Below are 27885 nucleotides of genomic sequence, written 5' to 3'. Positions count from 1 at the left end.
AAATCACACTGAACCATCCTTTGTTTTAATTTTTGTATTTAATTCAGAACTGCATTTTAGCTCTGACTCACCATTTGCATTGTATGGAGGCAGAGATTGGAATAACTTACACAATGCGCAAAATACAACAAATATTATTACAGTGAATATTTATACATGCCAATTAACTAAAGCGATTTATTGCTGTAAAAAAATTCCAATGAAAATACAAGACAGACAAACGTCAAATAAATTACTTATATATCAGAATCAGTTTTATTGGCCAAGTACAGTTTAAAAACAATACAAGGAATTTGACTTGGTGGATGGTGCGAAAAACAAACCAGAAACACTATTATAACTAATGATTTACGTCATCAACGAGACAAAACAGTGCGCACCAAATCCCCGAAGCAGCCATGTACTATCATTAATAGGGCAAATTTGTTTACTGTAATCGGCCCAGGCCTAATACCAGCATCATGTTAACACCGTACTTTGACTTTTGTCCATGACTGTAGTATTTGACAGTTTCATTGCCTTTAACTGTTTAGCCATATTCAACCAGAGAACACACATTATTTGTAGTATGTTCAAAGAAGAACTTTTATTTGGAAGACTTCCTGAAACTGCAGCACAATCACGGTACTGTAAACTTATAGGTGTCCTTAGAGGCAGTGCTAAAGATCCTGGTTTCATTTTATTATCTTATATAAACATATTTAGCTTCACCCTTTATCCTTGGAATTAATAAATGCACTTTACGGTCTGCAAAATGCATGAGGAAGATGCTTTAAACAGGAATCTGCACTCGTATATGGAGAATGGACTCCAGGCCAGGTCTCTGTCTGTTTTTCTGTCTCATTCTGAGGTGGCTTTAAATACAGTGGTGAGAAGGAGAAGAAGCATCGCTCTGAACCTCTTAAGGTGTCTTTCTGCAGCAGGCGGGCTAAGCTGCTGCTGCTGCTGCTGTTGCTGCTTGTTGCTGTGCCATCCCACAGCTTTCTAAATGAAGGGTCCAATGAATGTAATGCCATCTGAGAAAGAAACAGCGATGTGTGGCGCCTAATGACTCTAAACCAATTGCCTCCCTCTGCATTTACCATCTCACTCTTATTCATGGTGAGCTTGTCAGAGATCCTTCCTGTTCTCCTTCTTCTTTGCACTGAGCTGCACATTGGCGGCTTTAGCCGGAAAGGAATTTCATCTCTATGCTCTGTGACCTTGCTGCTCATGATGGGACGAGCTATATTAACTTCACCTGTTAGGAACAGGATAGAAACACAGCTGACGCATCATTCTGAAGAAATTGAATTTCGTTTACACAAGACACATTGCAATGAAACAATTATGCACACTATCAGGAGGGCTATAAAATTAGACAAGCTGCTCTAGAGTTGAGATTTATTGGGATTATTCTGCCTATGAAGTAAGATCATGACTGTAAGGGTTGATGCAACCTTAGTGCTGCCATAATTTCATGGATTTTCTGTTGATGATGGTATACTTCTTCAGGATGTTGGGCTCAGTGTTTGTGAGCTCTTTGGTTTCATCTTCTTGCTCTACTGTTTGATTTTAATTGTTATGTCGCCAGTAACATAAAGCGTTTCTTATGTTGCTTGGAAGGTCAGCAATGTTCTGAATAGATGACGTTTTTTTCCACATGCCCTGAATCATCAACCAACATACATTTAGATTGACAAACTTGACATTTGCCAAAAAATATTGTCAATAGCTGCTTTTCCATTTCCCTAGTAAATGCGTAAACTCTAAATTGCGAAATAAAAATTGGTAATGAAAACACCCGAATTTCGAAAAAACACTCAAATATCGTTAAAAAGATTTTACACTTTCATGATGAGGTTTTTCAGACATTTGTAGGGATGTAACAATTAATCGTAAGGCACTTAAAAATTCATGTATCACGTAGGTATCGCGGTTCACATCGATACTGTGAAAGTTGAATCACAGTACTTTTTTTAAACAGCAGAGGGCGCTATCCAGAAGTGTCGGCGGCGGGCGGAATCTGCTACTACTTTCTTTCTGGCCGCCTTCTACTCTTAAACATGTTCATAAATTCCTTTATGAAATTCCTTACCCCTTTAGCTCCGAAAGAATATCTGTAAAAGTCATGTTTTTCTATTAGCTCTGTCTGCTAGCGCATAGCATCTCTTCTTCACTGCTAGATTAGCTACATGCCAACCGACCACTGGGTTACTAGCGCCCTCTGCTGGTCCAAACAAATATCTGACCTAAATACAGTGCAATGACTGTTTGTTTTTTTAAGTCCAATTGTTAAGGCACAAAATACATTTTCAGTTGCACTTTTAAAAAGAAAAAGAACTATTATGCAGTTTTGCATTGTTTAATGGTAAGTGGTAAATGGACTTGATTTATATAGCACTTTATAACCACACTGAAGCAGTCCCAAAGCGCTTTACATATCAGCTCATTCACCCAATCACTCTCACATTCACACACCAATGGGACAGGACTGCCATGCAAGGCGCTAGTCGACCACTGGGAGCAACTTAGGGTTCAGTGTCTTGCCCCCAACCTCTCGATCAGAAGACGACCCTCTACCACCTGAGCCACGGTCGCCCTATAGATTGTTTACTATAGAACCAGAATTGAAATTAATAGGCTTCTTCTTCATTTGTATTATTCCTTTATTTATTTCATTCAAGATTTATTTTTAGTTAAATTGCAATGTTTTGAATAGTTTATCAAGGGATTCTTTTGACAATGAAAAATAAAAGGAAAATAGTACATTATTTTCTAGTTTCCCCAAAAAAATAAAGGAATATTTTTCATCATCATTTGTCTACAGTCCCATTTTGTAAAATAAATCGTGAGAGAATCGTATCGTGAACCCAGTATTGTGAATCGAATCGGGAATTGAGTGAATCTTTACATCCCTAGACGTTTGATATTAAAATGCATTGGAAAACCGCAATGGAAACACTTTTTCCACAATTACACATCACAGAACGTGACGTACCTGGTCACATGACCACTTCTATTTGAGAAAACATGGCGCGGTATGTGTAGACAGAAGAGAACATGAGATGTTTCTGAGCATTATACTTTAAAAACAAAATTATAACTGCCATATTAGGCAGCAAACAAAAAAGGAATGTGGAGTGTTAAAGGAAGTTTGCATCGTAGTCTCAAGGAATTAGATTTCACGGGAGTTATGAAGCTTCTGCCTAAAACAACCTTCAACGGAAACACGATCAAAGAGCAATTATACTTTGTCGGAACTTTCGAAATATCACTTTTATTTTGAGAGAAACTGTGGAAACACAGCTCATGAAGTGTCAGGGATTTTTGTTTCTGTTCTGTGTGCATAAAGGACATTATCAGGATACTCTTGATTACTTTCTGGAAAACGATCTGCGAGAAAAGTACTTTTCCCATTTTTGATTACACGAAGGGACAACAATGCTTTCTATGAATATCTTTCACACAATGCCTTGCATGAAACCTTGTACTATAATACAGTGCAATACTTGTAGTTTCCATTCCATGCTACCTAGCAGCTTGTCTTTTGAACAATAACGGGACTGGACAGATCCAGAAGATAGCTTAATAAATGAACACCTCCTGAGGTTTCAATAACACTGTTGTCTTAAACAGCTAAAAGACAATTTAAGTAGGGCTGGGCGATTTTGCCTAAAAAAAAAATCTTTTTGCATTTAGTGCAAGACTAACCTCTGATGGACTGGATTTTTTTTAATGCACTTGAAAAGGACTGCAGACATCAGATATATTGTCAAAAGTGCAACTTTATTGCTGTGATTGTCCTCAAAAGTTAAAATGCATAAAACAATCCAAAAATAAAAAGTAAATAACGCTCTGTCATTCAGCAATTTCAAGCTTTAACCCAGGTTTAGGAAACAGTGCAACGGCAACTTCACAGTAGCTTAAATTTTCTGATCAAGAAATCTGATAACTATGTATTTTATAACATATAACATTACAATTAAAAAAATAACAATCTCTTCCCTTAGTATCTCAGCATAGTGCGAATAAAAAATCGAACATGCCTGTGGCGCACACATAGCCTACTCAAAGGGTAAACAAATGTAAACAAAGAGGGGGCTGCTCACATCGGAACGTGGAAAAGTCTGAAAAAACTGTGGTAGGAAAAAAATTTAAACACTCAAATTTGCAAAATAAAATAGTTTTTATCTGCAAACTCGATTAATCGATTAAATCGATTTTTAGCCCAGCCCTAAATTTAAGTCATTGTTTTCACCTGAAAACATTGTGTAAACAAAGCCTAAGGTTGACCATGGGTCATCATCTGTGTCCTCTGATGGACTGAAGACTTGTCAATCTGTCCCTTCATCTTCCCCAATGTGTCATCAGTGAGTAAAAAAAAAATAAAAACCTTGTTGAAAGTACATTTGGTTAGTCTTGCACTAAATGCATTTTTTGTTTTTGTTTTTACCATAATTGAAGCAACAGGAACTAAGTGACAAGCCAACTTATCGTTGAAAAACTCATTTGTTTTTCTTGTCTAATGTTTTGTCTGAGATTTAACTAGAGCTAATTTTATTTATATATACTACATAGCAGAATATGCCACCACTAGAAAAAAACAGTTGAAAGTAATCTTAGTAACATAATGAGGAAATTTCAGCTTTTTATTTTTTATTTTTAATTAACATCTTCAAATAACATAATAATATTATGTTTCTGATGAACTTGTTTTAGTTTCCCACATTTTGTCAGTCCATCCAAACAGTGTTTCTGTTGGACAAACTGGGCGCTGCACACTCTGGTGAATTCACATCCGTGTAAAGTCGGATCACTGTGACTCCACCCTCCAAACAGCTGTTCAACGTGTCTATTTGTTTGCTGGGCTGTTTCTTTAAACGTAAAAATGACTCAGCACAATGATATTCATCCTTTTTATCTGCCCTGTTTTAATTTTTTTTGAAACATTTGGAAACATTTTTAATGTTTGTGTGTATTGAAATTTGACTGCAGTACTCACCTGAGTGATGCCTACATGCTGGTGGTATTATCTTAGTCCTTGTTTGTTTGAGCAGTGCATCGTTGGTTGGAATATCCCTGCAGCAATGCAGCTGTGTGTCTAAATTATGAGATATGTATCTTACGAAGCCCATGTTCTCCCCAAATTATAATAAACCATCTGTTTTACCATAAATCATAATTCACTCGGCCTAGATTCTTGAGTTTTTTTGCTTGAAGCCAACTAACTTCTAAATCCCCAATTCATAGCCTCTGGAAGTTTACGCTTTCCATTTATAGTCGTGAAGATAATCTAAGCGTTCCGAGGAAATGATAATTCTCCCTCAGGAGCTTAATTAATCTGAAACGCACAGAGGACTGGTGCTCCTTCCCCCTTTGTGCAGACAGTGGCATGTCACAGAGACTTTAGCATTGATTTAAAGCTTTATTCAGACTTCAAAGTAAGGACAATCTTCAAGTATTCAGCACGGTCACTCTGATTCTGTGACTGCACTGACTGGGGCGGGATTTAGTTTCCTTTTTTATCGTTGCCATGCAAAGCTTGAACAAACGCAAAGACCACCGTGAGGAATGCTGCTTTCCTCTTGGCTGCTGGAAGTTGCTTCATATGAACCACTGTGCACTCAGACTGCTTTCCTTCTTTTTACATTTTAGAATATTCACAGTCTTTATGATAGTGATGAAAATACATTGAGAAGCTATGGAAGCTCTTGTTCCTGTTTTTATTCATTTTCCTGTTTTTTGGCTCTTCCATCTTCTGCTATTCCTGGTATTTGGTTTAAAAGCCGTGTTTTGGAGACTTGTGTGATATGGGACGCAAGCTGTGCCATCAGCTCCCCCCCATGCTCTTGTTTTTAGGCTAAATGTCAGAGTTAATAAAAAACGAAAAAACAACATAATGTCGGAAATGTCAAGCTGATAACCTCACATATCAAGAGTCTTTGGTCTTTCCTAGATTGTCTAACATGGCTTTACGTTTTCTCTGGTTTAGGCCTCAAAGGGGAACTTCTACCTTAGCTTAAAGCAGACAATTATGTTTCATTAGCTTCATTTAAAAAGAAAAACTGTGTGAAGCTCTGTACAGAGAAAGGAGAAGCAGCATTTTGAATTCATAAATTAGGATAAATCTAAGTTACATCTGAAGATGGCAGATGACGGTCTAGCTGCAGGTTTTCAAATGAAAGTGTGTAATAATTTAAACCAATTGATTGATTCTGATATTTTAAAAGGTATTTCCGATATGTTTATAAAAATTGTTCTACTTACGCCACAGTTTGTTTATAGAAATTAGAATAAAAATACACATTTCTGTTTTTAGGTAAATCAAAGATTAAAATGATCAGTTTGAGTTAATTTGTTTCAGTCTAACAAAATCTGCAAACATAAAACACAATTTAAAAATATATAAAAAGACTGAAACAGGCAGAAGAAAAAATATAATATCAAAACATAAATCAATACATTTAGGTTGAAAAGAAATGCAAGCATTCAACAAAGTACATTTGAGTTGCCCTTTTCAAATAATGCAAAAAATAAAATACACACACAGTGATGTTGATAGGTTTTCAATGTAGTGAGTCCCGGGACCCACAGGTGGTGATTTGAGTGGGTCCCCAATAAAAAAAAATGTATTTCTTTATATTTCTTATATTCTTCTATTCCTTAAATTGTAGTGTTAAACTCTCTTAATGGTGGTATGATGTGGCTATAATTATATATTCATGTATGTTCAAAATGTATCTGAAATTAAACAAATACAATTCCAAATCTGAAAAGTTTATTGCACAACTGTCACAGTGGCAGGTTTTATTGCACGTTTGTAGCAACATAAAAGAGCACCAAAATAAATTGCTAAAATTCAAATGAAAACAAAATGGTGTCTGTTGTACAAAAATAAATTATCAATAAAAGTGCTGATTTTAACACAAACAAAACATTCTCGTCACCATGACGGAGTCACAAAATAAATTGTCACCAAAATAAAACCAAAATCTTCTTGTCTGAACATCAACTAAATCAAATGAACTGAGTCAATCACTATGAAACTTAAAACACAAAAATGTAACTAACAGTGCAAAGTCTGTTGAGAAAAATAAAAATGATGTAGATTTGTTTGTGGTGTATTGTAAGCAGCTAGTCAACTGGCTAGTTGTTGTAGAGGATAAACTAGCATGTACTCAAGGAGATCATGTCTGCGCTGAGTTAATGGGTAAAGGGGTCCGCTGACTGCTAGGTTTCTTTTGCTAGTTACTGTGATTTTAAACATAAGTTGTTGTTCACAATGTATGTTACCTAGCAACAACACTGCATACTACTAAGAAGTATCTTTGACAGTTGAAATGAAATCCACTTTAACTGGCTAGTTGCTGTTGTAGCAGCTAAACTAGCATGTACTCAAGGAGATCATGTCTGCACTGCGTAAAGGGGTCCGCTGACAGCTAGGTTTATTTTGCTAGTTACAATGATTTTAAACACAAGTTGTTAGTCACAATGTGTTGTTTTTCATGGGGAAAAATGAGGTGCGTCCCTGAGACGCACCTCATTTTTCCTACCTTGCAACTACCTAGCAACATCACTGCACACACATACTGTATATATATATATTTTTTTTTTTTCCCTTTATACAACATTTAACAAAGAACTCTTTATACTCTTACAAACATATTTTTACTGCTTTACAATACATAACTTTCTAAAATATATTGTGACATTTTCCTTTTGAAAATGAATAGTGTGTCACTCGTTTTTATTTTTTTATCAACATTATTCCACAATTTAACCCCTAGAACAGACCGACATCTTCATTTGGCACAATAAACATAAATTGATCTCTTAGGCTACATTTGCTGCTCTGTAGTGAGACGTATTTTTGAGCTTTGAACATTATCGGATATTTTATAATAAACAATATTTTTAAATTTTACAAGTTTTGTTTAAACAAATAGTCCCTAAACATTCATTTAAAAACTACATTGAGCCTTTTCCCCTATGTGCTCTGTTGTTCCTCTCTGTGCACAGAGACTCAATGAAATAATGACTCACCTGCTGTTGGAGACGAGGAACATGCAACATGTTGATTAATCCAATTTTACTTAATAAAAAGTATAATAAAAAAAAACACAAACAGTTGTAAACACTAAATTAAGATGTCAGGCTTCATTGGGGGAAATTATATATATGTATATATATATATATATATATAGATATACAGTATATATACTGATTACTTTGACCATCAATGTTTTTAATTATTTCTGAGCCATTAAATCCAACATGAAATCTTGAGTTTGTTTCTCAGAGCTCAGCTTTCTAATACTCTCCTCCATGTTTTGTCAGGAACTTGGGGTTCAACCGCTGATTGGGGTTTTTTTTAAATGCTAAAGTCTGTCCACAGATGCAGGGAAATCCTTTGTCCCTGCTCATATGTTTGAACATTACTTTTCCAACGCTTACTGATGAGGGCTTCCACCAGTGAAACATGGGCTGTCATTGGGCTTCGTTTTTCTCCTCCTTTCCATTCTTTTACATTTGCTTTGACCAGCATTTTTCATACATTGGTAAAGCTATTCTAGTCATCTATGCCTTTAATTGTAAGTTTTTCTTTCTGTTGCAGAGGAGAAAAACTCAGCATGAATGACTGCACATTTTTTTCCTTGCAGCTTGTTTCTAAAGGACTGACTAAGCACACTGTGTAATGATGTCTTCCTCCTTGACTTTTTTAGCAGCTAAGAAAACAAGAGAAATGTATGTTCGGAATCACTGGTACTTCTATACTCGCTATTGATCCAATTTGTATCCATCTTTCCTGTCTTGTGTAACGTCCATTAATGCAGATCAGCTGTCACACTGACTGAGTCATTGCTGCTGAATCACTCCTTAGGATGCACTCCTCATCTGTGAAATCCTTTTCTTTCTCTTCTACATTTTCTAGGGATGTTCCGATACAGCCTTTTCACTTCCGATACGATACCAATATTGCAACCTTGAGTATTGGCCGATATCGATACAATACGATAACTGCACGAATCATACATACTTTTATTACTTATTTTGTAGTGTGGAATGTTAGAAAAGGCTTGATCAAGTGATGTTATTCAAACAGAGAACACAGCAACAGTAGGTTTGAGAAAAACTGACCCATTTATTATTAACCAATTAGTTACATAAATTTTAACCTTCAACATAATATCTACAGTATTGTACAACTGAATAAATAAATATAATATTGTGGTGAGCACTTAGGGACTATTCTCTCACCCAAGGGGTTGATGGGTAGGAGCATCAATCAAACGGCGATTAGCAACATCCACTAATAAACCATTTGCACACAGAAAATCTGCACCTATGATGGGAACTGCAATGGAAGCAACAACAAAATCCCATTTAAAACTGCGCCCATGAAAAAAAAACAGTCACAGACCTGATGCCATAAGTCTCAATAGATGATCCGTTCGCTGCACTCAGCAACGGCCCGCTGCTCCGCGATGACAGGTCTGACTTTGCTGGGGGAAGAAGGCTCTTCTGAGAACCAGAGTCTACCAAGAACCGTCTCCAAGAACGGGAGTCCTCCAAAAACAGCAGCTCCTCTTGCTCGCCAACACCCACAGCTGCTACTGAGTGCTGGCTTTGGTGTTTCCCTGCACCTCAAAAGCGCAAGGAGGCATGCAGCGCCGTGCCTTAGAGCCAAAACGCAGGTGGAAAAAACACAGGGAGCCTCTGCGCTGTCTCCGGCTGGAGACTCCAGCCACCCCCGCCGAGCTCTCATCCACATCCGTCTGCTGCAGGTGTTCCGACGCCACGCCCAGCACGGAGAAACGTCTGGTAGCCAGCAGGACCCGATCGGCCTCTTCGGCCAACCCTCGATAATCGCCAGCAGCCAAACTTGGGGAGTTGGCTAAGGCAGCGCGCACTGGAGGCGGAAGCTGACGGAGGAAAATGTGCGGGAAAAGGAAGCCTCCAATCATCCGATCCCAGTAACGACAGCATGCTGTCCATTAAGTCGACCGCCGAGCCATCACCCAATCCCGGCAGGGAAAGCAACTGATCTGCCCTCACCGCGGCAGACAAGCTGAATCTCCGGAGCAACAGCTGCTTGAGCGCAGAGTATTTCCCACGGTGCGGCGGGTTGCACAGCACCTGCATGACACGGCGTGTGGACTGCTGATCCAGAGCCGCGACAACCAAGAAGTACCTGGAGTCGTCCGCCGTGATTCCTCGCAGGTGGAACAGCGCTTCAACATGCTGGAACCACGCAGCCGGGTCGCTCTGCCAGAACTCTGGAAGCTTCACAGACGCGGCGAAACCGGCCAGCTGTGAGAGTTGGGGCGACATGGCTGACGAAGAGACACTGCCTTCTCCTTCCTCGAACATGTTCGCCATGGGGTCACCAATGTGGCAGGATAAAGGAACAACTCAGGTGGAGGTTAGTACAGCTTTAATCCTTTCAGCAGCATCACACGAATAAGGATACAAAGCGCGCCAAACATTATATATGGCGTAAAACCACACCTCCTACCCATCGACCCCCTACACAGCCCCCCCCCCCCCCCCCCGAACACACAGAGGGGCTCCCGGGGCAAAGTTCAGTCCCTCACTGGAGGCCTGATCAGCCTGCCAAAACGGCTGCGCCGCGCCACTTCCGACTCAGCTGGCGGAACCAGTCGACGTGGACGTCCACACGGGCGACGGGCAGAAGAAACTTCATCCAACACAGGTCCCGAATCAGGGCACTGAACTTGCAAGGGCCCTTCCAGGACCCTGGTAGGAGGCCGACCACGACGGGGGACCTGGGCCGGACACACAACCTCATCAGACAACATGTGTGCAGGTTTAAGCTTGTCCAACGTAACCCGCTCCCGGCGCCCACCCACATGCAGCACAAAAGTCTTAGAACCCGCCTCAAGCACCCTAAATGGGCCATCATAAGGGGGCCGAAAATGTACAAAATGTCAAGAAAAGTACAAAAAGTAACAACAAAAACACAAAAATATTTTTAAAATGATTCATGAAATACACAAAATCACAACAAAGACAGTAAACAACCACTTAAACACACACAAAATGACTACAAAAACAACAAGATATGGAAAAAGACTTCAAAGACACAAAATGACAGAAAAATACACAAAATGACAGTAAGGACAGAAAACACACAATGACTTGATAAACAGAAAAAGACAACACCATATTGATGAGAATTTAAAAACACAAAATGTGTGTTGTATTAATGCTCAGATTGGTCTTTCTTCTAAATGCTGACATCAATGTTGATAATGTGGCCCTCGTTTCAGACAATCCCGTTTTTGTGATAGAAGTTACCCATTTCTGTATAAATGTGTTAACTGTGTGATCTGATAAATAAGATGATATCGTAAAGAGCATTGGGACTACTTCAGTTGTAATAAAAGCGCAAAGTCCATTTATTTATTCCAATGTGTGATGAAGTACTATTTTCTTTTGGGCTGTTGTAATATACCACATGTTCATATTATCTTAAGAGTAGACTTTACATTTCGTAAACACTCCTACTGGGCAAGTCTTTCTCCGACATTAGATCTAATGCACACAACACGTTTGCATTGTAACGAGCTGTAATCCATGCCTCTTTGTTCTGTGTGATTGCACAGAAATCTCCTCCTCACTGGCACTTACCCTCCACTCAACTGGGACGCCTGTTTGCGCCACAAATGCTTCTATTCACTCACAATATCACATCATTAGCGCTTGGTTATTCATCATTTCTAAGCCCTCTTCTCACCATTTTCACTTCAGCCAGTTAGACACTGTGTGCGTGCGTGCGTGCGTGCGTGCGTGCGTGTGTGTGTGTGCACTAGTGAGTGTGAAGGAGCACTGATGGGGCATGAAAGACATCCAACACTGGCTCTCGTTGTGATGATTAAAGCCCTGACAGAAAAGCACAGTAAAGGTTTTTTCTCATTAAGCCCTGGCTTTGTTTGCATGACTGCTCAGTAACGAGTGCGTCATTTTCTCGCTAAGGTGGCTTTCTTATATTAACCAGCTAACCTAGAATGAACCATCAATTAACCCACTTGGCTGATATACTAACGTTGCACTAAAGGGAAAGTATTTATGTGTGAGGAACTCTGACAAAAGTGATGTTCAGGAAAGATATGAGTCCGATAGGGTAAAGTGATATTTGAGTTATTGCGCTGTGTAAGCACCGATGCTCTGTCCTTGTCCTCCTCTAGGCTCCCACCCACCAATGGCTCCAGTGTCACAAGCAGTCATTGTTATGCAGGAGCCAAGGACAAATCCCTATTATTGTTTCTGTGATTGTTAATGAGGAAACTGCGGTTATGATGTCCACTCGCACTGATTTTTTTCATCTTTAAAACTGAATCCTGTGTTCGATCCTGATGAACCAGTGACTTGCCTAGTACCTACTGTATGTACTGGACATAGTTGCAACCCTAAAATCCTTAAAATTTCTCCAGGTAGAATAGAATGTAAATATATAAACCGATTGATGAGTGAACTTGAGGTTTAGTATGAATAATACACTTTTTTGACTTCCTGAAACCCTAATAACCCCTAGTTATTTTTGGCCGTGTCTGTTGTTTTCTTTACAATAGTTTTATGTATACTGTATAATATAACTAATTATATAACCATGTATTTCAGGTAGGGATGCTTCGAATATTCGGTGGCCGAATATATTGCAAAAATAGCCACGTTCGGCCTTTGGTTTAGTGAGTTAAAAGCAAGGCCGACTCGTAGCGTATGACGCAATCAAACAACGTGCAGTGATTTTGAGTCGAAAGTGTGTGCACGTTACTGCAGGAGCAGCAGCAGCAGCTGCTCCTTTCCACACACAAACACAGCCAGACTCTCTCCTTACCGCTCTCCGTTGTAAAAGTTGGAAGCCGTCCAGTTCCACAAACAAGTCCGTTGTTAGCGCTGTGAGCCACGAATCCGTAAACATCTCCATATTTTCTTCCTCGGTTCACAAGCAATGTCGGGTCTCACTACATAGGCTGGTGTAGCATTAGCATGGAGTGCTAACAGCTGATGTGTGTGAACAATGGCCGTGGCTCCAAGAAGTGACTCGCAACACGATCGGCAGCAGAAAAAGTAGTGCAGTTTGGGCGTCCAGTAGTGCAGTTTGTATAAACGTATATGGCAATAAAGTATAATATATATTCTTTATATTATAACAAACCACAATGTTGTTTTAGCTGTTAGATAGATGGAGAGGGAGGAACTCACATTCAAGGAGGCGTGTTAGGTGAAGTCACCTGCCAATGTGGGCAAAATCCAACTCGCCCGTTTGGAGCTGACTTTTTACAAAATGTGGAATGACGAGGGAGGAAACAAAACTTTTTCAGCTTTGACCCTCTGAATGAGGCTAAAGGGATATCACTGTAGCAAAACCATTATGAAGTGATTTTTTTCATCATACCTCCCCTTTAATGCACTTTAGCTTTTTTGGGTGGGGAATGCATGTTTTGTTTTATTTGAAGGGCTAATATGAATGAAAAACTTTGTTGTGCTTTTTATGAAAAGCAAAAGCTATTGGAATATTTAAAAATGTCAGAATATTCAATAAACATTTACTTTCTTTAAAAAAACATGTCTAAAATGCATTCTAGGCTATTTATTCACTATAAAAAAAAAATAGTGAAAAACTTAACAACCGCATTCGATATTCGGCCGAGCGTTTATATTTTATTCGTTTCGGCTTCGGCCACAAATGTTAATTTTGGTGCACACCTAATTTCATGTGATCCCTACACTAAAAGTCATATTCCTGCATGTTTTGATGCATCTCGGCTCCAATAATTCTGATATTGACAAGATGATTATCCAGACTTCTACAGAGCTGAAATCATTAAATCCAATCAAAAAAATTTTTTGAAAAAATAAAAACTGTGACTAATATGGAGTTAAATCCCTGATATTGATCACAGACTTCTTAGTAAAATACAATACATGAATATATTTAATTTACCGTTCAAATCCACCATTGTGTTTACCTTGCCAGCTACTGTAATTTGGATAGTATTGATTACGATAATGAATGAACACACCAAAAGACACTTTTAAACTCTAATATGTTTTGAATTCATAGACATACTTGAGCTATATTATTTATTATATCCAAAAGCTGAATTGTAAGTTATTTTGCTGTCCTATATGTTTTTATAAATGCTGCTTAATGTTCTCATGTGCATTTTTTAATATCCAGATGCAAAGACAATTGCATATTCCTAATAAAAAAAACACAACAAAAAACAGTACAAGAGAATTGGACCAGGGAGGTAACTGACTGTGTTTACTGTAGCATTACACATCCACCTCTTTGCTCTGCTTAGTATGAAGGTATAATCCATATAGGAGCTCTATGCGCACAGTGATGACAAATACCTCTTGAGTAAAGCTGACTGAGAGAGAAGGCCTACGAGCTGTGAGAGATTTAAAAAAGAGGATATCAGGAGAAGGAAGGAGGATATTTCTGTCCAAGAAGCTCCCTTGAGAAAGGTTTTTGACGGGAGGAGGCTACAATGCTAACGGGGTAAAAAAAAAAAAAAAAAGAAGGGCTAGAGAGTGAGGGGTTGTGCTTGAAGAGAGAGAAGTGGTCTTAGGTGAAAGAAGATAAAGAGATGAGTAAAGCAAACGATTACCTGTAATATTGTATAATAATCTTTGTTTTTTGTTAAAATGGTTGTGTATTTATGTGCACAGCGCAACAATGTGCACAGTGGAACTAGGCCTGTGCAATATATCGAGATTAAAGATATTGTAAATTATATATATATATATATATATATATTTTACAATATCGCCTATAATAACTATATATTTTTATTTTATAGCTTATTTTATATTTTGTTTTAGGAGTTGCTGCTTTTGCTACTTTTCAGAGTAGCATGAAAAGTACAGTTAGATGGATTTCTAACCCAGACCTTTCCCTAAACAAGCCACACTACAGAACTCACTCACATGCTGTCCATCATAGGAGAAAAGAGTCAAAAGTGGCACACATATTGTGCAGCTGTTTGTTAATAAATGTGTCTGTGTGACATTTAGCATCAGCAAATTTAACACAGAATTGTCTTTCTGGTCAGACTTTATTTAGTTAAAACCTAGTGAGATTTATATCATATATCGCCTTTTTGAGAGGAAATATCGAGTTATGACTTTTAGTCCATATCGCCCAGGCTTAACTGGATTACAAACAAAGGATGAAAAAAGGTGATGAGAAGCAGCTTAAATGTTAGTGGCAGAACAAAATCCCAACCTGTTCTTGGAAAAATGGACAAAATCCCACCAAATTTTAATTTATTTAATCCGTGGAGATTTTGATATGGATTCATTGATGGTTATGAAGCTATTTCATAAATAAAGGGTTACTACTATTACAACTATTTGGACTTTTCCTTGAAGATGTTTTTCGAAGCCTGTTCAGATCTGAAAATGACTTCACATGAGTGTGGTGCTGATGATGCTTAAGTGCCTTTAATGGGGTCATTACAATGACAATGGGTGGTTATCAGTTGATTCAGGCGGTGAATGGATGCTGAGCTGTTTAAGAAGTAAACAGATGGTTAAATTAACAGTGACTGCCTTGGTTTCTTTCTTTTGTTCAAAGATGCTTTTTCCCTTTTACTTTCTTTCTCTTCCCTGAGCAGATGATCTATGTCCTTATAGAAAATGTCCTTATGTCCTGTTTGGAGAATATCTATCTAATATACTGTATATGTTGGGCGACCGTGGCTCAGGTGGTAGTGGGTTGTCTTCTGATCGAGAGGTTGGGGGTTCGATCCCAGTACCTGACTATGCGTCGAAGTGTCCTTGGGCAAGACACTGAACCCTAAGTTGCTCCCAGTGGTCGACTAGCGCCTTGCAAGGCAGTCCTGTCCCACTGGTGTGTGAATGTGAGAGTGATTGGGTGAATGAGCTAATATGTAAAGCGCTTTGAGACTGCTTCAGTGTGGTGATAAAGCGCTATATAAAATCAAGTCCATTTACCATTTTACCAAGTCCATATGTTGTTCATTCTTCAAAGAGAGCGTGCCTGCTGCATTTTGACCCCTTTCCTTTCCTTTCCTTTCCTGTTTTTACGAACCTTCTGGATCAGATGGTAAGGTCCTGAAGACTCCGGGTCTAAACTGCAGATGCATGTCTGTGTGTGATGGTACTTTCTGGTAGTCCATGATGCAGAGCTGGTCAATATATTTAGATTTAAGATAAGTTTTCTATTTTGTTAAATACAATATTGCCTATATCGATATGTTTTTATTTCATTTGCTTATTTTGTATAAATAATACTCAGTCACCGCTTTCACTACATCTCAGAACAGCATGAAAAACACAGTTAGATGGACCTCTGAGTGCATCCTAACCCAGTCCTTCCCCTAAAAAAGCCACACTACGCTGTCCCAGTGTGCATCTGTTTGTTCATAAATGTGCCTGTGTGGCATTTAGCATCAGCAAATTTAACCCAAATATTGAGATTCATATCGTATATCGCCTTTTTGAAGAAAAAAAAAATATTGAGACATGAGTTTTCGTCCATATCACCCAGCCCTTGCGCCCAACCACTGTCGGCCAAGCTCTCTAAAGATCTACTGGGTCCATGTTTCCTCTGACCTAATATGAGTTTGACACTTTGGATTTGAAGTGTCTGTGAACTCCAATGTTTCATCAGAGCTTTTTAACCTTGCACTTTTTATCACCCAATCACACGAGTGCTCCTACTAGACACGGTCACGCTCCAAAAACATCCCACAGAAAAGCTTCCGAGGGTGACTCAGATCACAGAGAGACATCCTGCCCGTTACTCGTGCCTGGCCGCTGTCTGATAAGCGTTTGCTCAGGAATAGACATCTTACAGGGAGAGGCGTGGGTTATAAAAGGCTTTATCTGCGTCCCTGCTGGCTCTGGGGCCAACCTGCTCTGCAGGTACCCTGTTTCTCCTCCCTGGAATTATCTTTTGTCAAAATAGCTTAAACTTTTTTTTTAATTCAACCTCATTTAATATGAATATGAGATAAACTTTCCCCCTATCTTATGTCTTAAACTCACTAATGAGTGAGGGTGAAGGAGAAGATCGATTTGGCGATTTAACACGATAATCGTATTGATTCAAAAATGTCCAAATCAATTTTTTAATCATGTTTTTGTACAAAAACAAACATTTGATTGCGGTAGCTAGCATTTAAACGCCTGGTCACTAGGTGTCATTGAATCACATCAGACCTTGTTAAACTACCTCACTCCTCAATGCATTTTAGCTGGAAGTTGATTGCACTTTATTTTCATTAAACACACTGGACACTTCTACAGATGTATGTGGTGACTTTTTTGGAAAAATTGAATTTGACACTGATAAACATACCACTTGTTTTTTATATTTGTACTTGAATTACAGTTGGTTACCATTCACTTGTTTTTGCAAGTTTAAAAAACATGAAATAAATTGTATTTCATACCATTTTGTACTTGTAAAGATGAAATTTGTAAATATTGATATTTATATATTGATATTGTATTGTTTAGTATCGGGATATATCGTATTGTGACATGCGAATCATATCGTATCGTCAGATTCATGGCAATACACAACGTTACTGATGAGGTTATTTATGTTTGATCCATCACACGCACAGAAACAGATGCAAATACAATATAACATCAAAGAGACATTCAGACGAAATGTTAAATCATTCCATTTTTAGGAATACTGACCTAATGTAATGAAGAAGAAAAGCCAATGTTTTCTAAACGTTTAGAATAACAGTGACCTTTTCCCAGTCATGAAGATGTTCGCTGATGGTGAAAGCACACGTTATGTATGCACATGCACACACGCCGTGTATCAGACAGATCTAGTGTGTGCACCAAGTGAGTCTCATAAATCTCACACACACACACACACACACACACACACACACACACACACACACACACACACACACCAGCTACTGCTGCTAACTGTGTTGGGATGCATAAATTAAAGCTTTCAGTAAGTGTTTAAACCTATCGGCTCCTTGAGTCCTCCATTCTGTGTGTGTGTGCGCGTGTGTGCCTGTGTGTGTGTGTGTGTGTGTGTGTGATGTCCTCAGCAATGAATACAAGACTCATTAGAATTGCTGCCATGTCGATGCACAGCCTGCAGCGTTTCGTCTGAGGTACATCAGTGCAGCCGGTGGCTTTTTATTCACTGCAAAAGGAACCACAGATTAAGAAAATAAAAAAATACTTTGCTTTTGTTTGCTGTTGTTTAGCCTTTTACTGCGTTTGAAAGTGTTCTTCAGGAGAGAAAGGCAGCGCGGAGCCACATGAAGTTCTCATAGATACTTTGTAAGTAACACTGAACAGTATATTCTATTATGGGATTAGATTTCCTCATGATTGCTTCAATTTGTTTCGTTTTTACTCATCATGCCTTTGGCTCCTTTATTTAAAAAAAAAAAAACTATTTTAAATCAAAGGATTAAGAAGTTTTTGATGGAATCTGTTTCATCCCTGGTTCCACATTTTTCTTCTTTTACAGTCAATTAATTGGAATATGTCTGAAACAGAAAATGTATTTGAGATAGTAAATGGACCAAAGAGAACATGAATAGAAAGAAATAATTAAATCAATATTTGTAGGTCTAATTTTCTATATATATATATATATATATATATATATATATATATAAAGGATTATCTCTATGAGAGACGAGACTGGTGGTCCAGGTCAATCTTATTCCTTCCTTTGATGCACTGTAGAGCACTATTTTGGTAGAATAACCAAAGACAAAGACATCTAAATTGTGTAATATGATCAATTTAGCCTACAGAGAGCGCCATAGAGGCTAACCCTTGAAAAGGTCATTAGTTCCTCAGAGACACACAATGTAATTTCCTTACCGCATTTGACTGAAAGGTGATTGAAACATTTACGTAACGAATAACAATAATCCGAACATTTCTTTTAAGGCATTATTTCCTTTGTTCTTCTACATATATCTTGCCATATTTTCTTCACTTCATCTGCTGTTCTTCTTGTTTTCCCCAGAGCATTGTCTTCCTCACAGGTAGCATTTGTCTATTGCTGCCATTTCACTCTTTTACATCAGAGCTTGAGCGCAAAGCTCTCATTCAAATAGGGCGGTCTCCACCACATTTAGAACTGCTTTCATTTGCACAGGCAATCTTAGTCAATCACATGCAACAGGTGAACAAAGATAGTGTGCAAATATATCTACTATAGTTTAGCACTTTTTGATTAGGATTTCTTAGTAGAAATGCACAGAAATTCTGGCCACCGAAAATGCACTTTTGGGCCATTTTCGGTTTTCGGCCAAAACACAAAAAGACGACCGAAACAGGATGATGTAATTAGCGCAACAATTTATTTCGGTGTTTTGGTTTTCCGCCTTGGTTTTCTCATTTTCGGTTTTGGCCAAAAATTTTCATTTAATTTCATCCATCCATCCATCCATCTTCTCCCGCTTAGCCGTTTCCGGGTCGCGGGGGCAGAATCCTCAGTAGGGAGGCCCAGACTTCCCTCTCCCCGGCCACTTCCTCCAGCTCTTCCGGGGGGACCCCGAGACGTTCCCAGGCCAGCCGAGAGACATAGTCTCTCCAGCGTGTCCTGGGTCTTCCCCGGAGCCTCCTTCCGGAGGGACGTGCCCTGAACGCCTCACTAGGGAGGCGTTCAGGGGGCATCCTAATTAGGTGCCCGAGCCACCTCATCTGGCTCTTCTCGATGCGGAGGAGCAGCGACTCTACTTTGAGCCCCTCCCGAATGACTGAGCTTCTCACCATATCTCTAAGGGAGAGCCCAGCCACCCTACGGAGGAAACTCATTTCGGCCGCTTGTACCCGTGATCTTGTTCTTTCGGTCATGACCCAAAGTTCATGACCATAGGTGAGGGTTGGAACGTAGACCGACCTGTAAATCGAGAGCTTTGCTTTTTGGCTCAGCTCCCTTTTCACAATGACGGACTGGTGCAGACTCTGCATCACTGCAGACGCCGCACCAATCCGCCTGTCGATCTCTCGTTCCATCCTTCCCTCACTCGTGAACAAGACCCCGAGGTACTTGAACTCCTCCACCTGGGGCAGAACCTCATCTCCAACCCGGAGAAGGCACTCCACCTTTTTCCGGTCGAGAACCATGGACTCGGATTTGGAGGTGCTGATTCTCATTCCGGCCGCTTCACACTCGGCTGCGAACCGATCCAGTGAGAGTTGAAGGTCACGGTATGTTGGAGCCAACAGGACCACATCATCTGCAAAAAGCAGTGATGCAATACTGAGGCCCCCAAACCGGACCCCCTCAACGCCCTGACTGCGCCTAGAAATTCTGTCCATAAAAGTTATGAACAGAATCGGTGATAAAGGGCAGCCCTGGCGGAGTCCAACCCTCACCGGAAACGATTTCGACTTACTGCCGGCAATGCGGACCAGACTCTGACTCCGGTCATACAGGGAACGAACAGCTCCTATCAGGAGGTTCGATACCCTATACTCCCGGAGGACCCCCCACAGGAATCCCCGAGGGACATGGTCAAATGCCTTTTCCAGGTCCACAAAACACATGTGGACTGGTTGGGCAAATTCCCATGACCCCTCAAGGACCCTGCTGAGGGTGTAGAGCTGGTCCACAGTTCCACGGCCAGGACGAAAACCACATTGCTCCTCCTGAATCCGAGGTTCAACTATCCGGCGGACCCTCCTCTCCAGTACCCCTGAATAGACCTTACCGGGAAGGCTGAGGAGTGTGATCCCTCTATAATTGGAACACACCCTCCGGTCCCCCTTCTTAAAAAGGGGGACCACCTCCCCGGTCTGCCAATCCAGAGGCACTGCCCCCGCTGTCCACGCGATGTTGCAGAGTCGTGTCAGCCATGACAGCCCCACAACATCCAGGGCCTTGAGGAACTCTGGGCGGATCTCATCCACCCCCGGAGCCCTGCCACCGAGGAGCTTTTTAACCACCTCGGCAACCTCAGCCCCAGAGATAGGAGAGCCCACTCTCGGGTCCCTGGGCCCTGCTTCCTGATTGGAAGGCGTGTCGGTGGGATTGAGGAGGTCTTCGAAGTATTCCCCCCACCGATCCACAACGTCTCGAGTCGAGGCCAGCAGCGCACCATCCGCACCATACATAGTGTTGACGGTGCACTGCTTCCCCCTCCTGAGACGCCGGATAGTGGTCCAGAATCTCTTCGAAGCCGTCCGGAAGTCATTCTCCATGGCCTCACCAAACTCCTCCCATGTCCGGGCTTTTGCCTCGGTGACCGCCGTGGCTGCACTCCGCTTGGCCCGTCGGTACCTGTCTGCTGCCTCCGGAGTCCCACAGGCCAAAAAGGCCCGGTAGGACTCCTTCTTCAGCTTGACGGCATCCCTCACCCCCGGTGTCCACCAACGGGTTCGGGTATTGCCGCCACGACAGGCACCGACTACCTTGCGGCCACAGCACCGATCAGCCGCCTCAGCAACAGAGGCACAGAACATGGCCCACTCGGACTCAATGTCCCCCGCCTCCTCCGAGACATGGTTGAAGTATTCCAGGAGGTGGGAGTTGAAGCTCTTTCTGATGGGAGACTCTGCCAGGCGTTCCCAGCAGACCCTCACTATACGTTTGGGTCTGCCAGGTCTAACCGGCATCCTCCCCCGCCATCGGAGCCAACTCACCACCAGGTGGTGATCAGTTGACAGCTCCGCCCCTCTCTTTACCCGAGTGTCCAAGACATGCGGCCGCAAGTCCGATGACACGACTACGAAGTCGATCATCGAACTGCGGCCTAGGGTGTCCTGGTGCCAAGTGCATATATGGACACCCTTCATTTCCTTTCTTTGTAAATGCAGCCCTAAGTGTTTAGAATTTGGTGGTAATGCTAAAAGAAATGTTGAATTAATAAATCACTACTGCACATCTATCTGCTGAATCTGAGTAGGATAATAAAAAGAAACTGCACTGGTCAATGTTGGTTCAAAGTCAAAAGAAGGTCAATTGAAGAATGATGAATGTGTGTTACAGTAAGATGATTAAAAACCATACAGTGTGTTTGTGAAAATAAAAAATGATTCTTTTAATTTTCTGTAACCTGCCTCAGAATCCTCACTGTGTCTCTCCTGTCACTTTCACACAAAGAGCAGGGACACAACGATGATGTCATGTGGCTGTTGTGTACCGAGTAAACCTAGAGATAGTGATTTACAGCCTCATGCTAACACTGGGGATATCAGCTCTATTATTAGCCCTTCATGGCCTTGAACTTTGTGTCTACATTCACTCTTGTAAGAGTAGAAGTGATGCCTGAAGGGTTCATTGAAATGATCAAATGCTCAGTTGCTGCTCTTCTTTGTTTTACATTATGTTAATGGCATTGATACTGAAAAGGCTTGGTTTTCATTATCGGACAGTGACCCACACAGCTAAGCCTCATAAAACCCACTTCTGAAACAGTATTATTATCCCCCGCCACAAAGTGGAAGGAGGATATAGGTTTGGGCTCTGTCCATCCGTGCGTCCGTTCATCCGAGTTAAAGAGGACAGCTTTTCTCAGAAACTGTTTAACATAGGATAACCAAATTTGGTGTGTGGCTTCAGGGTATCACTATCTTGATGGAGTTTGAAAATGAGAAGTGTGCAATTATTTTTTCCGGAGTTATTGCCCTTGTTCCGTTTTTATTTACTCTGGGTGAGTTTGTGTGTTTTGACCTACCACTGTTGCTGCAGAAGTCGGAAGTCGCCATCTTGAAAGCCCATGGCCTACTGGTCTCTACAAACTAAGTTCTTGTATTTACGGCTTGAAAAAACATATGCTTGTGAGTATGTTTAAGTGTACTATTTGATAACACTCCTACGACTGTGTTTGTGAAAGGTAAGCATAAACGGTGTTATATAAATCACTGCCGATCACGGTAAATGTGAGCATATACATGGGTTTTTCTATAGACGTTGGCATGAAGCTAGCAGAGTTTTTGTTTAGTGGTATTTTTTATCCCCCGCCACAAAGTGTGGAAGGGGGATATGGGTTTGAACTCCGTCCGTCCGTGCATCCGTCCGTCCGAGTTAAAGGGGACCACTTTTCTCAGAGACTGTTTAAGATAGGATAACCAAATTCGATGTGTGGCTTCAAGATATCAATACCTTGATGGAGTTTGAAAATGACAAGCGCACAACTACTTTTTCTGGAGTTATTGCCCTTGTTTCTTTTTTTTTTTTTGGCAGGGGATGTTGATGACTATCTGCTTGTTAAAACTCAAGCCACAGTGAATGGTTTACACCAAGGGTGTCAAACTCCTGTTAGTTCAGGGGGAAAAAGAACAACTTTAACATTATTGTACCCTTGTTTTCAATATCATTTCAATTCACTTAAAAAATTATGATTTTGTTCCAGATTTTTGTGCGATTTAGAGGAATTTTGTGGAATTGTTTGTGAGAAATTGCAAAATTTGTGAAAAAATTGAGAGATGGTAGCATTTATGTCATCTAAACAAAGTTAGAATGCAAGCCCCTAAAAATATTGTGGAGTTACTGAATTTGAGATATCAACAATTAGATTATTAGGTAATTTACACATTATATCATGTTTGCTCTGTTTTTTTTTACTTTTTCCTGTGGGCCCAATCGTATGCTCTAAAGGTACGGATTTGGACCCGGGCCTTAAGTTTGACACGTGGTCTACGCTAACAATTTTGTGACAGCTGACAGCTCGGGGGCCGCTGCTTGCAGATTGCATGGTGCTGCTCAAAGTATTTGCACATCTCAGTGGAAACGTGAGACTCTGCGAGTTCAGTGATTGATGAAGGGCTTCACAGTGAAGATGGATTTCCTTCAGATTTCCATGACGCTACTGTAACCACAGGAAACAAAACAACTAACAAATAGCATAGAGTACTGATATATCCTACTTAAGTAGAAGTACTGCCACTTGATTGAAATAGTACTTAAGTACAAGTCCTACATAAAATACTTAAGTACAAGTAAAAAAGTAGCTCAATTAAGTAGTACTCAAAGTAAAAGTTACTAGTTACTTTCACCCCCACGTTTATTTTTGGTCATAAATCTTGCCATGGTTCCCTTGCATAAAGTAAACATCTCATGTATAAACTTAAATAGGAAATAAGAAATCTTGCACAATTGGAGCTTAATTTATTTTCCACAAAGACATCTGTGATTCTGTATATAATAAAAGGTTTGTCCAAATGTGCAATTCTTATTTAAATAAAATAACACCAATGAATTAATTTCAATTTAAAAAAATTCTCAGGCTCTAAAAATACCTAAATCTATGAACTCTAAAACAGTGCCACTTCAAATGTGATATGTGGGTAACAACATAATAGGTAGAAACCACAACCTGAACTGAAGAAAGTGGCTCAGCTTTTATCAGAAATGGCATGACTAAGAACATATGGATTATGTTCAATGTGCCTTCATAACCAATTCTGATTGGTCGGCTATGATGTGATGCATTTGATTGTTGTCTGGTCATTTCTTTTTTTGTTGTTTCGCAATGTCCGTTGATCATTTTACAACAAAAAAAAAATACTTTACTCAGTAACGGTTGGGTGTAGAAATGTAACAAATTACTTCACTTCTTTTAAAACGTAATTAAAGGGCCAATGTTACGCTAAATTGACTTTTCTGTGCTTTAAACATCATAAAGTGCTATTAGGGCTTCATACACATGTCCAAAGTGTTTTTTTCATAATTCCCTCAATCGTTAGTTAGAGGGTGATTTGCTCCTTTCTTACTACAGGTCGAGCCCAAACACCTCGTTTCAATTTGATGACGTGTTCCCACTTTGATGACGAATTTGACGTGGCACTGAGCTGGAGAAGCCGCGTCTCCAGGAAGCTCTTTGTCGTGATTGACATGTAAACAGACACGCCCACAAAGGGGGCATTTCAGCATCCTTTGCGCAGTGCTATGTATGTATTTTCTACAGTCTATGTATGTACCAGTGAACGCCCCGCCCCCACGCTCTGTCTCGTGTTCATAAAGCAGTATGAGCTCGGCTACGTAGTGGGTGGGAGGAAGGTGGGCCGTCTCCTACGTCACTGTGCGGGGAGGAGGAAGTCAGTGTCCCGCCTATAGACACGCCCACTCATGAATATGCATAAGTAGGCCGTAAATCAGCCTGTTTGTGTAGAGTTGCTCAGAAAGTGACCTTTCAGAGGCTAAAACAGGAGAGTTTGGGAAAATAAACATCAAATAATGTGTTTTTGGGGTTCTTAGAACAAATGGAGATGGGTGAAAAATAGCATGACATGGGACCTTTATGTACAAGTAAAATTACTGATTTAGAAATATAAGTACCCATAAAAGCTACTAAATAACAGTAACGTGAGTACTTGTAATCCTTTACTTTCATCTCTGACAACTGGGCTGTGTACTCTACTCTCCCTCTGAGAGCTGCGTGGGGGAGGGGGGCGGGGCATGTTAATGCGACACAAGTTTATATCAGTTTATATCTCATACAAAAGTGAAATTTAGTCAATGGTGTGCATTCAGAATATTTGAGATTTTCACCTTGAGACTGAATTGTGCTTGATTTCTCAAGGTGTCATTTACAAAGAAGCTTTATTAGGATGATTAGTCAAAAAAAGAAGAAAAACAAGTGAGTGTGAGACGAAGATTGTTGACGATGTGTGACCTCTGTTTATAGCGGGGCCAGATTATTTCTGTCAGCTGTGTTGTGAGGTGAAAGAGCCTGACATTTCAGTCTGCTCCAGTAATACCCTTTGTGTGTGTGTGTGTGTGTGCGCGTGTGTGCGTGCGTGTGTGTAGCTGTTCTGCAGGGGTTCTGCCAAAACTTTAGAAAATGTCATTGGTCCTTCCTTACTTTCACTTTGAAAAGGTGACTCTTGTTTTTTGTCTTTTGTTCTCTCTTCCCCCATGTGTCCCCCATCTCCCCCCCCCCCACTCCATCTGCACCCACTTCTTTCAGATAAGTTGTTTGGAAAACGGCTGCTGCAGGCCGGTAGACACGTAATGTCGCATAAATCTTGGATGAAAACGGTACCCACGGAGAACTGTGATGTTCTCATGACATTTGCAGGTCAGGCACTAAACCACACACGCACACACACAATAAGATGGTATTTTCAGATTTTTGACAAACGGAATGACTTGATGGTACTAGAGCATCACCACTAAATGAAACAAAATCCTAAAATAAGCTGGTTTTTCAAAAATGTCAATGATTGTAAATCGTTTATAAAGAACTAAATAATAATGATGCACCCATATTGTTTCTTATGAAGTGATCTGATGACCAATAATTTCTGTGGCCAATTGAAAGCACATGTTACGTTAAAGTTTGACTTTTTAAACACATCCAGGATTTTTTTTAAATAAGAAAAACCTTTGTTGACATATCCAATAAGTGACACAAAATAACAATATAGAACTGAAGTGTTTTTTAAAATGAGTCTTTTTTTGTGTTTTTTGCCAAAATAAAATACCGCTTTTTTTTCTTTAACGTGTGGTAGTTGGGGACCGCTACTTAAGCACACAAAATAATTTTTATCTAAAAACCCAAACATAACACACAAATTGTATTAGTTAATGAAAAGTGCCTCCATTTAAGGATAGTTGAATCAAATTTTACTCAAATCAGATGATGGATATTCAATTTGTAAATGCACAAACCTAATAGTATAAGTAATTAAGGCACATGAAAAATGCTTCTAATAATAAAAAAACTTCATTATTTTTTCACAGCATTTTTTTTTCTTTTAATACCAAATCCACAATTATCTGTACAAAAGCTGCAGTATGCAATAAATCTAAAAATGACTTTAGGAAACCTACGCCTCACGCATATTGTCATGACATGTCACCAGTTTCCCCAAGTTTTGGTATAAATAGTGTAAAAATACTTTTGATTTTTTTTTTTTTCTACTTTAAGTTGTATTTATATTGTAACCCAGTTATAATATAATAGTTTTACCTTTTACACAAAAAAGAAAGAAATGGTTGTTTACTATGTACCGGTAAATTCCCTTTTCTCTCTTTAAATTTTCATCTCTTACATTTGACCTCCAGCTGCTTCTCATGGATTAGCAGCAGAAGACCGTGGGAGTGTTGGGCTGCTTCAGCTCTCATCCCTGTGTGGGCTCATCTAAATTGTTGTTTTTTCTTCTTCATTTCCTGCCCCAGACAGTACAGATGACCACACGTTACTTTGGCTGCTCAACCACATCCGGCTGGGAATCCCAGAGCTCATCATCCAAATCCGACATCATAAGCACACACGAGTCTACGCGTTCTTCGTCACGGCCACATATGAAAAGTAAGAAATCCGCCCCGAAATTCTCTTTACATGAGCAGCTGTGTATTGTTAGCGAGATGCTGTGGATGTTTTCATCGGGGGTGAAACATATTGTTTCTGCCCATGAAATAATCATGATTCATAACATTATGTCTAATACCAAGACCAAAGGTACTTTCATGAGTGAAATATTCACGCAACGTAATTAACACCACGATAAATCTAATTTTGTTGTTGAAAATCGACTGAATCTGTTGTTTTCTTGCTGAGTATTTTTTAAAAATGGGCCGAAAGTAATGTTATGATGAGTTATCGCCAAAGTGCAGTCAAGTAGGGAAGAATTTAAGTGTTTTTTAATGGTACCAACTCTGTAATGCTTTTACCAATGAATTTCTAATAATAAAAAGTTAATTTCACTTGTGATTGAAGACAATAACCATATCGCTTGAGTGCAAACCAAACTATAAAAGAAATCCTTAATTACGGTAGTTTTTATAACCCGTTTTCCACTCGATCTCTGAGGCTCTGCATTTCCCCAGGTCCCAGTTGTAAATAAAGACCTTAATGTAATCTTTCTTGCCTGGTGAAATAAGGATTAAACTGACTAAATAAAAAAAACAACAATAACACTTCAAGTTTTATTATTCAGCTTTAAACC

The 27885-nt window shown here is 39.9% G+C and overlaps 1 protein-coding gene across 2 annotated transcripts in view; it reads left to right on the top strand.

Moving 5' to 3' along the window:
* Positions 1-27885, top strand: part of ano8b (anoctamin 8b) — a 62314-nt gene that overhangs the window by 2832 nt on the left and 31597 nt on the right. For both annotated transcript variants that reach the window (XM_028445576.1, XM_028445575.1), the window contains exons 2-3: positions 25902-26012; positions 27116-27248. In XM_028445576.1, coding sequence (XP_028301377.1) covers positions 25902-26012; positions 27116-27248 — 244 coding nt within the window. The remainder of the gene's footprint in view (positions 1-25901; positions 26013-27115; positions 27249-27885) is intronic.

Source organism: Gouania willdenowi, chromosome 4 (genome assembly GCF_900634775.1).
Source record: "Gouania willdenowi chromosome 4, fGouWil2.1, whole genome shotgun sequence".
NCBI lineage: Eukaryota > Metazoa > Chordata > Actinopteri > Blenniiformes > Gobiesocidae > Gouania > Gouania willdenowi.
Note: the sequence above shows the minus strand (reverse complement) of the source record. Positions and strands in the feature narration are given on the sequence as shown.